This window comes from Struthio camelus, chromosome Z (genome assembly GCF_040807025.1).
Source record: "Struthio camelus isolate bStrCam1 chromosome Z, bStrCam1.hap1, whole genome shotgun sequence".
Taxonomy (NCBI): domain Eukaryota; kingdom Metazoa; phylum Chordata; class Aves; order Struthioniformes; family Struthionidae; genus Struthio; species Struthio camelus.
The window spans coordinates 60,031,873-60,048,044 of record NC_090982.1 but is presented as its reverse complement, the minus strand read 5'-3'; the positions used below and the strand labels follow the sequence as shown (position 1 = coordinate 60,048,044).

Below are 16,172 nucleotides of genomic sequence, written 5' to 3'. Positions count from 1 at the left end.
AAATTTCAATTTACCTTATTAAATCCCAGTTCTGTATGTTCTTTAAAGTAATAACATTTCTACCTGTGTATGGTCTTTTCTCAAGCATCTCAAACATGCTTATAAACAAGCTTCATAAATACTCTAAGTGCATTAGGACTGCAGAAGACTTGTTCTTATCTCATTTTTGATTGATTAAATTTAGTCATTACAGAGTCAAAGTGCTACTTTTCAGGATTTGTTAATTTTTGGTTACAATAAGGTTTGCTTTCTTTTTTAATCCAATGTTGTAAAAAAAAAAAAAAAAAGGGGGATTCAAATTAAATGCTTCTATGTCTCTTGTATGAATGAGCTATACCGAATAGAAGTTTGCAAACAATATTCATATTCTCACCGCTTATTTGGAACGTAAAGATAAAACAGAGCTTTTCAAGAAGAAAGAAAAGCGCGGTCTTCTTGCCGGTATCTCTCTCACAAAAACAAAAACACTTACAGCTTTGCATACGAGTGATCCGTTACTGAGCTCAACATTGCTCTCAGATTTATGCAATACTAGGTGCTCATTACAGCAGTTTTTACTACTTTCTAGAAATTAAAATATATTACCAAGCTTAATTTGGCTTTTCAGAGATGTTAATAACTATGTGACCTCTTTAAAAAGTGTAACTGCAGTAAAGGAATGTATTAGCTGCTGTATAAAAATTCATACTGCCTTGTCTAATCACTTCTCATTTAGGAGATACCAAAGACTGCTTTTATGTTAGAAAAATCGATCTAGCAGCTCTTCGTATTCAGACTTGAACGATCAAAGTTAGAGTTTTCCCTAGAAGTAATGAGTGCCGCAGTTAAATTTTTTCAGTTCTGTCTCAGTCACAGACGGGCAACAAGACGGAAAGGATGAGGAAAAGAAAAACACATACACAGGTGCTTCACATTCAAACTATTTTAGCTGCATATTGCAACTTCAGAAAGAATAAATTTCTCTCCCTTTGTAGTTGCTACAAATAGATGAAAAATATCCTGCCGAAAGGTGAAAATGCATTCCTTAACAATGTCCTCAGCTTCTACACACAGCTGATACACAAGGCCATCACTCAGAGGTCCTTCCAGCAAGATCAAGGATACATAGCGCAACGCTAAGCTCAACTCTGCTGCTGTTACCAGCTCTCGGGAACAAGCTCGCCTATTCTAACAAAGGCAGCCGGGAATACTGCTCTCCGGCGGCACTTTCGCGCACTTCCTACCACCTGTTGGCCAGCAAACACCTAATGTGTTCAAAGACACAATCTGTTAATGAAATCTCCCTTATGTGCGGTGCCACCTAAGCCTCCCACCTACTGAGAATAAGGGAAATCACCAGAACTCTACATCTCTTCCCTCACTTTTAAGGCTGTATTAGTGCATCTGCCACATTATTTTTTCTTGTAGCCTTATTCCTTCTGGTATTTGAATCCTTCTCCCCCCGTCCCACCTTCAACACAGCTCCAGCACCTACCCCCAAAACTGTTTTTCTTTCTCCTAACCTGTGAAACCACACTTCCGTTGCCTACTGGCACTGTCCCCTCTGCCCACAGCATTCCAAAAAGCAAATACAAAACAAGCAACATCTGCAAACTTGACTCTGCTGCTACTTGGAGAGACTTCAGGCAGTGACTCCAGCCACACAAGCACATTCACCACTGAGGAAACAAAAATCTGCATTTTGTCCATCAGAGTCTGTTTACAAGTTAGCTTTTTTTCGATGAAGAACTGTAAAACAGCCATTGTAATTCTGTATTTTTAAACAACTGAAATTGTTTACACACCCAAAGTTATTTTATGTGTGATTAAAAAAAAGACTTCCGTACGCTTTCAGTTTGTCTAGCTAATTTATTTCCCAGTATTGTATATAATTTTCACTCTTTCTCCTTGTTCAACCAGTCTGTTTTCTCTAAATATACTCATCCTTTTCATGCAGTAATAAGACTTAAAAAAAAAAAAAACACCTTAAAATTGGGGAAAATGCAGTTAAAACACTGGCAGAAGAAGTGAGAAAGGGCATAGCAATTGCAACCAAATGGTTGTTTTTTTATTAGATTCTAAATTACCAGCTCAGCGTAGCTACTTTGGCTGCTCCTGTCCCTCTCTTCCATTGAGACTATGTACATGAAAAATCATGGAAGACTTTTTTAGACCATCTATAAAAAATATCGTACCCAAATGAGTTACTTCAATTTCCTACATTCAAATTCACTTAATTTATACATCTTATCTTTCAAGTCTTTAATCAGAACACTACATCACTATACTTTCCAAAGGAAGAATAAAGATGCTTTTAAATCTTATCGTAGAATTTGAACACCCGCAGAAAAGGCTGCCCTCCAAGCCCAGTGCGTTAGTGTCACCACTCATTTGTGGGCTTTTGATCAAAGAACGCCAGGACGACAAGTGAATCGACGCAAGTTCTTACTGGAAACTGGCCTTTACAACAGTATTTTCTATGAAATTCTGCTGTTAATATGAGAAAACTGTAGGAACTGTAAAGCAAATCTAGGAACTGTAAAGCCCATCCGAAAAGCAAAAAAAAAAAACAGTCTAATCCTATAGTTACTGCATGAGCTAATTGAGTTATTGCTACATGAGCAAAATGGCTGTGAGAGCTAATGCCTGGAGTCCTTACAAAGATTCTGCTATATTTTCCAGAATTTTGACTCATTCATTTTTAAATTAGAATTTTACCTGTCAGGTTTGAAAGACAGCGTACGTTACGAAGGACAGCTTGTTTAGTTGAATTAATGGCCAGAAAAGCAAACATCAGCTAAAGAAGGTGTGACCTTCATTGTATCGTTATGCTTTCTTGTGTTTGCACTATTATCCCCTGTATTACATTTATTTCAGATGGTTACGTACTTCACAGCAGGCACCGCAGCTCTTTGTGTGTTTATAAAGCATTACATACATTTACCGTGCGCGATAAATTATAACTATTTCTACCAAATACTAACACTATTAGCTACCTTACTGCTTGAACGACGTACACCAGACGTACCCAAGCAAGTGGACTTGTCTAGTACGGTTGGACAAACTTGTCCTGTTTTGACATCCCATTGGAAACTGCTGCCCAAATACCTGCACATTAAGAAAAGTAAAAAACATGTTCTACGAAAAGGTGCCAAGCCTTGCTTTTCTTTTGAAATCTAAAGGTACATACACAAAGGAAAGTCCAATGACAGCTTAGCTGAGGAAACAGATTAAAATATTACTCAGTGTTTATGGTTTGAGGGGGGTGTGTGTGTGTGTGTGTGCATATATTTGTGTATATATATATACATACACGTATACACATACACACAAACACTGAAGTTTCAGTCACTTAAGTTCTGCCCCAAAATTTAAGTTTCTGCAAAGCAAAACAAAACACAGAAGCAAAGGAAATATTTCAAAGAGAATACATGTTGTTGGTTCACTTGCTGTTTGTTGCTCTGCTATTGCTTTTGGAAGAAATTTTAAAACAAATGCATGCCCTCTTTCTACCAGATTTTATCCATGTCCAGCAGAATAGCTCCTTCAGCCTAACTGCAAACACAACTTGATAATCTTTTCAGTCTGATGACGTTAACAATGCCCCGTCAAAAAAAATAAAAATAACAATTTACGCCAGCATGTACAAGCATAATGCAACAGGTGGAATTTCCCAGCCTTCTCCGGGGAAGCAGCGGTTTCTTCTCACAGAGGGGACTGAGAGTCCTCCTCCTGCTGCTGCTGGTGCCCTCGCTCCCTGGAGGCGCCCAGCGGGCTCTGTAAAACCATTCCTCCCGTCTTCAACCCGGGAATAAATTTGCGAGCACAGGTAAGTAGTTTCCAACTTTTAAATCACTGGGCAACACCCTCAACCACCTACTAGCGCCCTGCCTCCGTGTCACGAGTGGGAGCAGCGCCTCGCCGCTGCAAGCGCAGGGAGAGCGGCCGTTCCACGCGCCACCAGAAACCAAGGCCAGGAAGGCACAGCCGCAGCGAGGCAGAGGAGGGTTCGAGGCCATGCAGCTGGTTCCTTCAAACTCAACCTGAACGAAACACGCCGAATTTGGCACTCCTTTTAGGAAACTTCAAAGATGCCACCGCTTCGTACACCTCGCCCCGCACGCAGGCTGAGCGAGGACCGATTCAGCGTGAACCCCAGGGAAGCTGTTACTGCCCAGTGGCCGCCTAACTCGGAACAACCCCATTTCCCTTCTTTCATTTTTACTCTTTTCCCGCAGAAAAGAGCGAGCAGACACAACGATAAAACGAGCACCAGCCCTCAGGCCGCCACTCGCGGGCCAGGTGTCACCGGCGAAACTCCCGCGGCCGGCAGCGCCCCACAACAACGCCCCGCTCTTCCCACGCCGAGGGCGGCAAATGGCGGCCGGCGGCGGTGGTGGGCGGCGCGGCCCGGCCTGCGCCCCCCAACGGCCGCGCCCGCCCCACCGCCGGGGCCTGCCCAGGGCGGCCCGCGGGCGCGGACAGCCGGGCCCACCCGGCCCGGCCTACCTGGTACAGCGAGGAGCTGGCGTCGGGCGGCGAGCCCACGGCCGCCACCGCGTCGCCGCGGTAGGCGCGGGCGGAGCGGGCCGCGGCCGCGCGGCGCAGCAGCCGCCCGGGGCCCAGCAGCATGGCGGCCAGCGGAGAGGCGGCGGCCGCCCCGGCTCGGCCCGGCCCGGCCCGCAGCGCCGCCGCCGCCGCCACTCCCCGCGCCGCAGCCAATGGGCACAGCGCGGGCGGGCGCCGCCGCGGGGCAGGAGCAGCCCCTGAAAAGGAAGGAACATATGTTATTTATACATATAATCTGGTGAGAGGTACGCCAAGGCCGGGGGGCCTGCGCAAACCGGCCGCTGGGAGCGGGCGGGGGGAGCCGCGCGGGCGGAGGACGCGGCCGCGGCCGGGGCCCCGGCCAGCCCCTGCTCCTGCTGCCCGCACCCTGCACCGCGGCCCTCCGGGACCAAGCCGCTTTTTTGCCCTCCTCCCCCCCCCCCCAAACTTGCCTAGAGGTAGGCAAAAGTTTTTAATAAGCAGGCAATCACAGGGGAAAAAAACCCCGCCAAGTCTCCATAACGACGACAGTTATTGCTATTAAAGGATAATTGTTAAGCGAGTCATAACAATTTTGTCTTTCAGACTGGAAATTGCTCTCTTCAGTGTTTTTCAATATATTTGTTGTCAAACGCTGCGTGGCAAGAAGGGAGGCTCACTAAGTGCGTGCACGGCAGTGCGGCTGCCATTGCCTAAGCCTCCACCTCTAGCACTGCCACTTACACTTGCTTGCTACCATGAAGGGAAGCTGCAGCCGGGACATACCTTGCAGCACACCCGCTGGGGCTTTCTAGGTCCTCTGCAGCCTAGCGCACAAGTTGTGTTGCTGCGGAAATAACAGCGATGTCACAAATGTAACAGCAAAAAAAAGGGAGAAAAAGTATTCCACAGCTGGCGTTCTCTGAATAATAAAATGGCTATTACTTTGATAATTAAAGTTGATAAAAATGTAAAAAGCCTTGCAGTTTATAAATATGCACAAGCACACAAGAATTGTGCACTCGCCTTTTTTCGAGTTCTCTTTCACTATATGGAATACCAGTGCTAAATATATCAAAAATCCTGTTTAGAAAGGATTTTTGTACACTTTTCAGACAGGATTACATAGTAACAGTTCTAGTGCAACCAGAGAACCCCTAAGTAATTTTAGAAACAGGGAGTTTTTTTTTTTCCCATTAACTGCAGAACTGTTGAGAAATTATGGTAATATTGGCAGACTAAGTTATTTGCTTGAGCAGCTTCTTCCTTTCAAAGCTTTGCTGTTTTCTAGCATTTCAACTGTTCTTTGGTTTTACACAAGGTTGTAGTATTAACACAGAGGTAACGTCGGGAAGTTTGATACTAAATTAAGCACTACATTAAAAAAACCTGTTGAAGTGAATTCATCTGTTATCGCCATACAACTAGAACTGCATTGCAACACTTAGTTCTACAGTCAAAACCTTGGCCATTCATTTTTCTTTAGAAACATTTCTCTTAACTCACTATACATATGAGCATTTAAAAATTGCAATAAACATTCAAACAAACGGAACCACAGGTAATATAAAATAATTTATTCACATAATTTACATATAGAATATGACTGCTTTCTTTGAAACAGAAAGCTTATACACGATTATACACCTGTCAGACAACCCTTTAAGCAAAGCGGTCCTGTGCCACATCTTCTTTAAAAACAAAAACAAAAACTAATAAGCATTGAGACTTCACAATGCTTTTCTTCCATCCTTCACCATTATAAAGCTTCCACATGTAAACAGAACAAAAGTTGTCTTATCTCTATTCAAATTAAATTTGGAGGTTTTTTTGTTCTGTTCTGTTCTGTTTAAAAGAGCGTCCTATAACAAAGTGCACATGGTTTGCTGTTGGGGAGGTGAGAGGGAAGAGTAGCCCCAGTTAATAGGATAGATAAGGCACCTTAAATCTTAGTTATGAAATAATTCTTATATTTGCCTTGTAATTTGATTGCAAGCTAAAGCATATGCAACTAAATGCAGAATGGCTATCACCTTAGAAAGTACTTAGGGCACATTATTTTATAGCCCTCTCACCTCGCAAATCTTCAGGCTATATCATATATCAGTGCAAGTGATTTGAACATGCCACACAACAGGAAATAAACACTTGCATACATGAAATGGTATCTACAAGATATACAATACAAGGATTAATGTATACATTAATCTATTTCATAATGTTTACAGTAAGATGATATTTAGATAAACATTTCAAGTTAAACGGAATAGGCAGAACATACGATACTGTCTGAACAGAAACTTTTTTTTTGGACAGTATGCTTTCAAGTAAGTTTATTCTGGAATTTTTAGTCCCTTTTTCATTGTCTCAAGAAAATACAGCCGCTTGTGACATGTGGTTGACAGAGGCCTCCTAATGTACTAATTCATAGTGGCTTTTCTGCGTATTTTCCCTTACTGATAAAGTTTTAAAGGCTTCTTCAGAAGCCTTGCCAATAATTTCTGAAAAGGCAAACACTCTCAAGCTTCATCAAATATTTCAATATTAGCTAGATACTTATATGAAAATATTTGCCATTAAAATCACTTTCCAGCCTGAAACTGAGAATAGATTTCTAGAGAGCATAACAATACAATTTAAACATCAGTTTCTCTTTCACAACAAATCACTTTTTTGCAAAAATACCTGTTGGTATTAAGCAACAGAAGAAAAATTTAGACTTCTTAAATCTACACACTTCCTTCAGGTAATAAAGAGTTTGTGAATTAATATTCAGTCTTTCAATGACCACCTGACTTTTAGAGTGCATGAACTTTATCTTGTCAAGGGAATCTTCTTACTATGCAAGTGTAAAATTAGACTAAAATCTAAAGCTACAACAGAATTTTATAGTAAGTTGCAGTACAGGGGGACATGAAAACATACGGAAAACTATTCAAATGTAACTGCTTCAAAGCAGCAAATCCTCAAAGCATCCACATTTTATAGTCAAGGATTAGATACAGTTCTGTTTGTGCTACTTCACACAAGCGGGAACTCTTCAGAAGTCAGCAGAGACGTATACACCTACATATAATACCAAAGAACAGAAATGGCATTTAGTCCCTTGTTTTCAACATATCTAATTTAGAGGGGAATTAGCATTTAGATTGGGAAATGTTAATCTCTTCTTCCCCCTCAAACAGGATAGCTGGAAAGAATAACCTAGTACAGCATCTTTTAATAAATTAAATATGTTTTCCAGGTTTCTCTCTATACATTTTAAAGGAGTTAAAACCATGTGGCTTTTCAAGTCAGGCTCTTTCAATTTACATGAGACTTCTTAATTACAAAAATACATAATTTGGAGATGCCAATAAAAAATAGGTGGCAATGCTGAACATATCTATGTATTTACTAGACTACACTTGCAGAATTTCCTTCTTGATCTACAGAGATTACACTATATATAAAAAGTTCATTCCTCCTCCTAACAGGATACTTCACAAAAAGAAGCAAAGAACTTGTATAACCAGTATCACAAGCTTTAGCATTATGATTCAAAGGGATACTGTCACAAGAGTAAGCATTTATTCATTGCACTTTTCTGGAAGATAATCATGCGCCCACTAGCAGCATCTGAACAAGTCAAAACATAAGCCAGCAGCCGCTGCTCTGGTCCAATGACATCAACGTAGTGGTTCAGGTTCTGTCAACATTTTTTTAAAACATCCAGGTTGCTTCTGAGAGATTTGCATCTTTACCAAAGCTTATTATCAGCCAAGCTGTTGTTACAAGTTTGACATAATGGTAGAACAAGTAACAACTTTTCTAAATACTGTTTTGTTGTCGCATTACACTCTTGGATCCAGGATTTCATCAAGCCATTTTGCTATTCTGAATCATCCACTTCCATAAAGATGTCACTGAAAAAATACTCAGAGATTCTGGTTGGCTCTTCTTCCTTCTCTTGGTCTTTAGCACAAAGGGATGGCTTCTCAGCTCGCTCGTCACTGGGAACCTGTAAGAAAAAGAAAAGGCTGCTCTTAGCAGTCTTCATCTGCTTGTGTCTATATTTATACACACACACACACACTTTATACATATATACACACACATACTTGAGCCCCCACTTAGATAGGAAGTTCAGATACAAACTTCAGAGTTTACTGAAAATGGAAAACAAGCACACTGCCCCCCCTCTTCTCTGTTGACAACAGTATACTTCCTCAGGGAAAAAGGATTAATATTTTAGGGGAGGCATATGCTAGGCAACAATCATTCCCCATTGTTTGACTTCACTGAATTGGTTTGGGTTTCAGTTAAAACAGAGAACCATGGCTATCGATTAATTCCAAGATACAAAACTTCACAGGATACCAATCCTGGACCCACGCACATAAGCACAGATACCAGTAGAAGCCCTCACAGCATCACACAAGTTTTGGATGGATGCACAAATGTACAACTTCTGCTAAAGTAACAATAGAAAAACGGCCCACAGCTGTCACAGAAACCAAATATTAATAAATATATGTGAACAGAAAAAACAACTCAACTCTTTATGAGTTTCCTAGACATGCACAGGTCAGGGTTATATCCACTGCAGCAGATACTGCTCTCAAAACCTGGAACACTATACGCCTACCTAACCGCTCCTAAAATGACAACTACTGTTCTTCACATATCAAAAATGGGACAACATTCAAAAGTAAACACATACCTTAACTGCAGCATCAGCAGCTATGCTCTCACAGTCCACAGATGACGTACTGGTAGAGGGAAGGGAACAGGATTCCCTACCGTCCTCATTGGACAGAGTAGGTTTTTTTAGACTTCGCTTTGGGGTCACTATTCGAGGTTTCTGGACCTTCCCTCTATTCCCTTTGGTATCCTCTGGAGATTCAGAGCTACTTTTTTTGCAAATTAAAGATAAAAATCCCAATGGTTTTCGACCACCCCTATTCAAAACAAATACAGTCACAACGTTGTAAGGATCGTTCCACAAAGCAAGATACAAATAGTGCTATAGGAGTCCAAGTCATTACACAACAAGCAACAAACACCTCAGATGCCAAAATATACATATATACATATACTATATATATAGTAATAATAATACTAATAATATAGTAATAATAACAAAATATTTAGGGTTTGTGTTTTTATTATTCTGAGAAAAGCTTTTGTATTACTGAATAATCTGGCACAAGAAGAGTTTTCTGAAGAGTTACAGAAGCTCTCAACAGTCTCCAACCCTGACAACAGCAACCTACCATTTGCTACTAAGACAGAGCCTATAGCAAGCTCCCTGGATCTTCAGAGATTCCAAGTGGAATGGACATATTCCTAAGAAAAGACCTAAAAAGAGATTCCTTCCTGTAATCAATGGAAAAGGATACCTCATTCAAGGATGGAGCCACACAAAACTGACCTAAGCACCAGAAAGACGACTCTGCGGCAGCCTTTCAGTCTATTGAGGTCATCCTACTTAGTAACAAGTAAATTGTTATATTATATACAGAAACTGGAAAGCAGTCACTTGTGAGGGAGGTGCAAAGAGTGCCAAAGGTTACTTTTCACATTGTTAAGAGTTTACAACCTGGAAAGTAAACTCTGAGGCAAGGATTCTCAATGTTCATGCATTACTACCCAGTTACTATGGCTATCCCAGGTACAAATAATACAATTTCGGTAGTCACAGAAGTATAATGAAAAAGGAGGAGTAAACAACAGGATCAGGACAGCAGCGGAGTACCGCAATCAAAACCAGTGAACGCAACAGCAACGGAGAAGAGAAACTCAAAACACTAGAGGGAACGGGGAAAGGTAAATTAAGAAAAAAATACGTCCAAACAGACATAAAGACAGAAAGATGAAAGAAACATCCTCTGAGCTGTCAAGACTGTAATTCCTTTGGGGAAATGACACATCTTAACTTAGCCCCAAAAATCCAGTATACTGAGTACTATACCAATAACAAATCTTACTGGCAGAAGGACAAAAATCAAAACAAGTGGACAGGTATATATATAATACAGCATTAAACTGACCTAAGGAAGAGAACAGTTATCTTAAATCCATATCATAGCCAACGGATGTCTGCCTCACAAGAGGCATCTGTCAGTGTCTACATAAACATACCATAGATCAGTAGTGTCCCTTGGTCATTCTGCTCATTTAATAACTAAAATACTTCAAACTTCAAAGCAGACAGTTTGATCCTTTCTAATTTGCTGAAGAGGACAGACACTATAATTCTTATCTGTGTAGGTCACAAACAAGGATACTGTCCTTCTTGCAATACTAAATGGAAAAGAGACATCAAAAACTCAATATGGAAACAAGGTCTCTAAACAGAAGAGGCTGACAAAACATTATTCCATAACTACCTGAGTAATGGAGTTTTTGAAGATGTTGCTAGGCTTCCAGTGTGTTCCAACTGTCCAGATTCATGCACGTCCACCAGTTTTCTTTGTCCACTTATTTCAGCTTTTCTCTCAGAGGTTAGCCTAGATATCACCTCTCCTTCCTGTTTGGATGTTGAATTCTCAAGTGATGCTGTCCCTGAATTCTGCAAAGTCTCAGATTGGCTTCTTTCAGCTAGCAGTGATGCAGGCTCAGACACAACTGCAGAGCTAAGTACCTTTTTCTTTGCTGAAGCTCCTGCCTTCTCAAAAAGATTCTCTGTAACAAGAGTTGAAAGTAATTCAAGGACTTCAACTGTTTACCCTCAGTAACAACACAATGGTCCAGAAGATAGGTGTGATGTCAAGATGGCTTCCACTACCAAAGGAGAAGGGCAGAGTTTTTGTTCAGTTTGTGGTGGGGGTTGTGGGGTTTTTTTTGTTGGGCTTTTTGGGGGGATGGGGCGGGGGGGGTTGTTTTTATAACGTATCACCAAGAGTTTAAAGTTCCTTGTCTACTTTTAAAGTCCATGAGACCTTACAGATATTTGAGATCTTACAGATGTTATGGAGAAAAGTTAAAGTGTGGTTTTACAGTCTGCCAATCCTTTATAACACATGACAGAGTTTGCTCCAAGTCATCTGGCTACTTAAGCTTCTACAATTTCTCTTTAAAGCAAGGACCATCACTGAAGATCATATTGTCAAGAATTCTGGTTACCCCCTGTTGATTCTTCAGAGGCAGATAAGCCTTCAAAGAACTCTATGGTGCATGTATTTTCAAAAGACAAATATTAAATAAACTAACTAACATATTATGGTATACTATGGTTAAAACACAGATAATATTTTCAGTTCATAGGTCTATAGAAAATAAAAAATAATATAGGTATATATATACACACATATATATGTATACATAAAAAGAAAGAATACATACATATATTTATGCTTTCTTTTATGTAAGAAAATACTATGTTTGGTCCAAACATCTTTCCCAGATGATGTTAAATATTTATCTTGCTTAAAAAGCTGGATAAATTTTATTGATATTTAAGTACAGAAGTTCCAACTCTTCTTCTAAGAAGATATTCAGTGTAAATAAGTGTAAATAAGAGACTGACGTATAAATAATTCAGAGACTGAAATGTTAAGAGACGCATTTGTTTGAAGATACTAAATGAACTATGATCAAAACAAAATTCCTTTCCAGATCCATCAATTAACATGTGATTTCTGTGCTTCAGAAAACCCTCCTATGAACTAAATTTTCTATTTATGGTTGTCATTATTAGGTTGGTGTGGGGTTTTATTTCTTAGGTAGGGATTTATTTTTTTTCCTTCAAGGAAGCAGACATCTGAAATCCATGAGCAGACTAACAGCGCTTTTAGAATCATCATTGTTTTAAGAGCCATGAGATTTTCAGAGATGGAATCCAACACATCTAGTTTATGGCAGAACACACAAAATGGTGGTATGAGGGGGAAAATTCTTTTCTACTCTAATGTCCAATTGCTGCTGGTAGGGCTGTTCAGCAAAAAGACAACCAATATTAAACTGTGGTGTACTATGCATTTATGCTCATCATACTCTGTTTTTACAACTTTAAATTTACCTACCAGCAGCTCTCCTTGGAGGATTTGTGGATTTAGTTGAATAATCCTGTATTAAAAAAAAAAAAAAAAAGATAATTTATTGCTCTCACCATTCAAGAGAAAGTGAAAGTTGACAAAAACTTAAATCATGCATGCAGTTCTAAGAAGAACAGAGGTAATACAGAAGAAAACATCTTCAGTAGAGTATCAGGCATCTCTTCAGTCACTTCCTGAGCAGGCTTTTGAAGGTGTTTCCATGACAGACGTCTCAAGGCAAGAAGATGAGAGGTCAGAAAAGGAAGAGGAATGTGTTATCCAGTCCTTTCAAGAGAAGCTCTCTCAATCATGTGGAGGTATTATCACCCATTCCCTCACACAGACACACTACAAAATCTTAGCCTGCTTATAAAAAATAATGGCAGTCACTCCTGTGAGCTTGGTCATATTCAGAAAGCACAGTGGGAAGCTGGAAACAAGCTGGCCAGTTTTTATTTGCAGCTTGTTCTTCTAGACTAATGACTACTACATTAAAAAAAAAGTAGGAACACATCTAACAACTTTTTCCTGTAACAAACTCCTCTAGGAATCATAGTATCAGCCAGTGAATCTAGACAGTCTGCCAGGTATCCAGTATATATCTAGAGTTCCCCCTCCTGCAACATCACTGACAGAAAGCCTGTGGTGAAGTAATCAGTCAAACAGACATATTACCATCATGTCAATTGGGAAGCCTGATTATAAAAACCTAGAGATTCCCCCCAAAATCAATAGCCCAAAAACTGTAGTATGGTTCAAAATAAGCAATCTTTGGGTGTCAATGTGCAAAGTAGACAGCATATTTTTAAGCAAGTGACACACTGAAACACTAAAAATATAGTTAAAATACTCCATCACAGGTTGTGCATATACACTGTATAAAAACTTATAAAAACTCACCTTATAAGTGCTTTCCAAGTTACCTACTCCTAAAGTAGACAGGATTTTCTTGGCAGGAGGAAAATCATTCTCTTCAAGCTCAGCAGCTGACCTTTTTTGAGTTGTCTCCACCAAACTTGAAATGGCCTCTACTGATGCACTCTGTAGTTGTTTGCTTTCTATACTGCTATTTAAAGATGCAGCAAGCTCAGCAACTGAAGTTGTCAAGGATCCAGTGCTGTTTATATATAAATATTTTATTGTGATATATAATATATATATTCATATATATTAAAAATATATTAGCATATTATTGTGACTGTAAAACAAATCAAAATTTACCTTGTGAAAGATTTCTGAACGACAATTAAACATGTATCTTTGGTGATATTCTTTCTTACCGCCAATAACAACTTTAAACGCACCATTTACCATCAAGAAACATTTTGTTGCACTCTCTTAAGATGAGTTAGAGAACTGAATTTTTTTACTCAGGCTTAATTACTTTAGAAGTTGTTCCATCTGAACTCCACTTTGTATGTTCATAAAGTGTAAAAATTGCCAGTGGGTCAACTACCCCAGATAATCCTACAATAAAGTACTATTCACTTGTGCAGCTTAATCTTCATTTTCCCCCACTACCATATGAGCTTAAAAGAGTGAAAAATCTAGGGAAGCAGCAGAGATTTGGGAAACTGGGTAAAGCAGTAAGAGTTTAGTGGAACAGGAAACGTACTCCAACTCTGCCTATCAGTAATTCTGCCTATCATCAACAACTCCATAGGAGTTTGAATTCTTAAACTGTGCGGCCAAGATCACAGAACGGTTGAGGTTGGAAGGGACCTCTGGAGATCATCTAGTCCAACCCCCCTGCTCAAGCAGGGTCACCTACAGCACATTGCCCAGCACTGTGTCCAGGCAGGTTTTGAGTATTTCCAGAGGAGGAGACTCCACAACCTCTCTGGGCAACCTGTGCCAGTGCTCCGTCACCCTCACAGGATAAAAGTTCTTCCTCACGTTCAGATCGAACTGCCTGTGTTTCAGTGTGTGCCCGTTGCCTCTTGTCCTGTCGCTGGGCACCACGGAGAAGAGACTGGCCCCATCCCCTCGACACCCGGGTATCCCTTCAGATACTTGTACACATTGATGAGATCCCCCCCTCAGTCTCTCTCTTCTCCAGGCTAAACAGGCCCAGCTCCCTCAACCTTTCCTCATAGGAGACATGCTCCAGGCCCCTCATCATCTTTGCAGCCCTCCGCTGGACTCTCTCCAGGAGCTCCACGTCTCTCTTGTCCTGGGGAGCCCAGAACTGGACCCAGCACTCCAGGTGAGGCCTCCCCAGGGCTGAGGAGAGGGGCAGGATCACCTCCCTCCACCTCCTGGCAACACTCTGCCTAATGCACCCCAGGAGACCCTTGGCCTTCTTGGCCACAAGGGCACACTGCTGGCTCACGCTTAACTTGTCGTCCACTAGGACTCCCAGGCCCTTCTCCGCAGAGCTGCTTTCCAGCAGGTCAGCCCCCAGCCTGTCCTGGTGCACTGGGTTATTCCTCCCCAGGTGCAGGACCCTGCACTTGCCTTTGTTGAACTTCAGGAGGTTCCTCTCCGCCCACCTCTCCAGCCTGTCCAGGTCCCTCTGAATGGCAGCACAGCCTTCTGGTGTGTCAGCCACTCCTCCCAGTTTAGTATCACAGAATCACAGAATGGCGATATTATCATCAGCAAACTTGCTGAGGGTGCACTCCGTGCCTTCCTCCAGGTCATCGATGAATCCATTGAACAAGACTGGACCCAGGACTGACCCCTGGGGGACACCACTAGCCACAGGCCTCCAACTTGACTCTGCGCCATTCACCACAACCCTCTGAGCTCGGCCATCCAGCCAGTTCTCAAGCCACCTCACTGTCCACTCATCCAACCCACGCTTCCCGAGTTTTATCTAGGAGGATGTGATGGGAGACAGGGTCAAAAGCCTTGCTCAAGTCCAGGGAGACAACATCCACTGCTCTCCCTGCCTCTACCCAGCCAGTCATTCCATCAGAGAAGGCTATCAGGTTGGCCAAGCATGATTTCCCTTTGGTGAATCCAGGCTGACTCCTCCGGATCACCTTCTTGTCCTCCACATGCTTAGTGAGGACCTCCAGGAGGAGCTGTTCCATCACCTTTCCAGGGATGGAGGGGAGGCTGACAGGCCTGGAGTTCCCTGGCTCCTCCTCCTTGCCCTTTTGGAACACTGGGGTGACATTGGCTTTCTTCCAGTCCTCAGGCACCTCTCCTGATCTCCAGGACCTTTCAGAGATGATGGAGAGTGGCCTAGCAATAACACCCGCCAGCTCCCTCAGCACTCGTGGGTGCATCCCGTCAGGGCCCAAGGATTTGTGTATGTCCAGTTTGGACAAAAGATCTCTAACTCAATCCTCCTCGACCAAGGGAGAGTCTTCCTTTCTCCAGACTTCCTCTCTTGTCCCCAGGGTCTGGAATTCCCAAGGGCTGGCCTTAGCGGTGAAGACTGAAGCAAAGAAGGCATTCAGCAACTTTGCCTTCTCTGTATCCTTTGTTACCAGGGCACCCGCCCCATTCAGCAGCACGTCCACATTTTCCCTAGTCTTCCTTTTGCTATTGATGTATTTGAAGAAGCCCTTCTTGTTGTCCTTGACATCCCTTGCCAGATTTAATTCCAAATGGGCCTTAGCCTTCCTCGTCGCATCCCTGCACACTCTGACAACGTCCCTGTATTCCTCCCAAGTGGCCTGTCCCCTTTGCCACATT

At 41.8% G+C, this 16,172-nt stretch overlaps 2 protein-coding genes across 10 annotated transcripts in view; both read right to left on the bottom strand.

The window, feature by feature from the left end:
* The window catches only part of LOC138064624 (methylcrotonoyl-CoA carboxylase beta chain, mitochondrial), a 38,938-nt gene extending 34,327 nt beyond the window's left edge, over nt 1–4,611 (bottom strand). The window contains exon 1 of one of the 3 annotated variants that reach the window (XM_068928051.1): nt 4,489–4,611. In XM_068928051.1, coding sequence (XP_068784152.1) covers nt 4,489–4,611 — 123 coding nt within the window. Of the gene's footprint in view, nt 1–2,975; nt 3,111–4,488 lie in introns of those variants that run through there. The other 2 variants (XM_068928052.1, XM_068928053.1) reach the window with 2 other exon arrangements.
* Nucleotides 4,612–6,068: 1,457 nt separating this feature from the next.
* The window catches only part of BDP1 (BDP1 general transcription factor IIIB subunit), a 52,980-nt gene continuing 42,876 nt past the window's right edge, over nt 6,069–16,172 (bottom strand). For 6 of the 7 annotated variants that reach the window (XM_068927467.1, XM_068927468.1, XM_068927470.1 and 3 more), the window contains 5 exons: nt 13,425–13,641; nt 12,513–12,555; nt 10,878–11,172; nt 9,209–9,446; nt 6,069–8,506 (listed from right to left, as the gene is read on the bottom strand). In XM_068927467.1, coding sequence (XP_068783568.1) covers nt 8,378–8,506; nt 9,209–9,446; nt 10,878–11,172; nt 12,513–12,555; nt 13,425–13,641 — 922 coding nt within the window. In that variant the 3' untranslated portion in view covers nt 6,069–8,377. Of the gene's footprint in view, nt 8,507–9,208; nt 9,447–10,531; nt 10,792–10,877; nt 11,173–12,512; nt 12,556–13,424; nt 13,642–16,172 lie in introns of those variants that run through there. The other variant, XM_068927473.1, reaches the window with a different exon arrangement.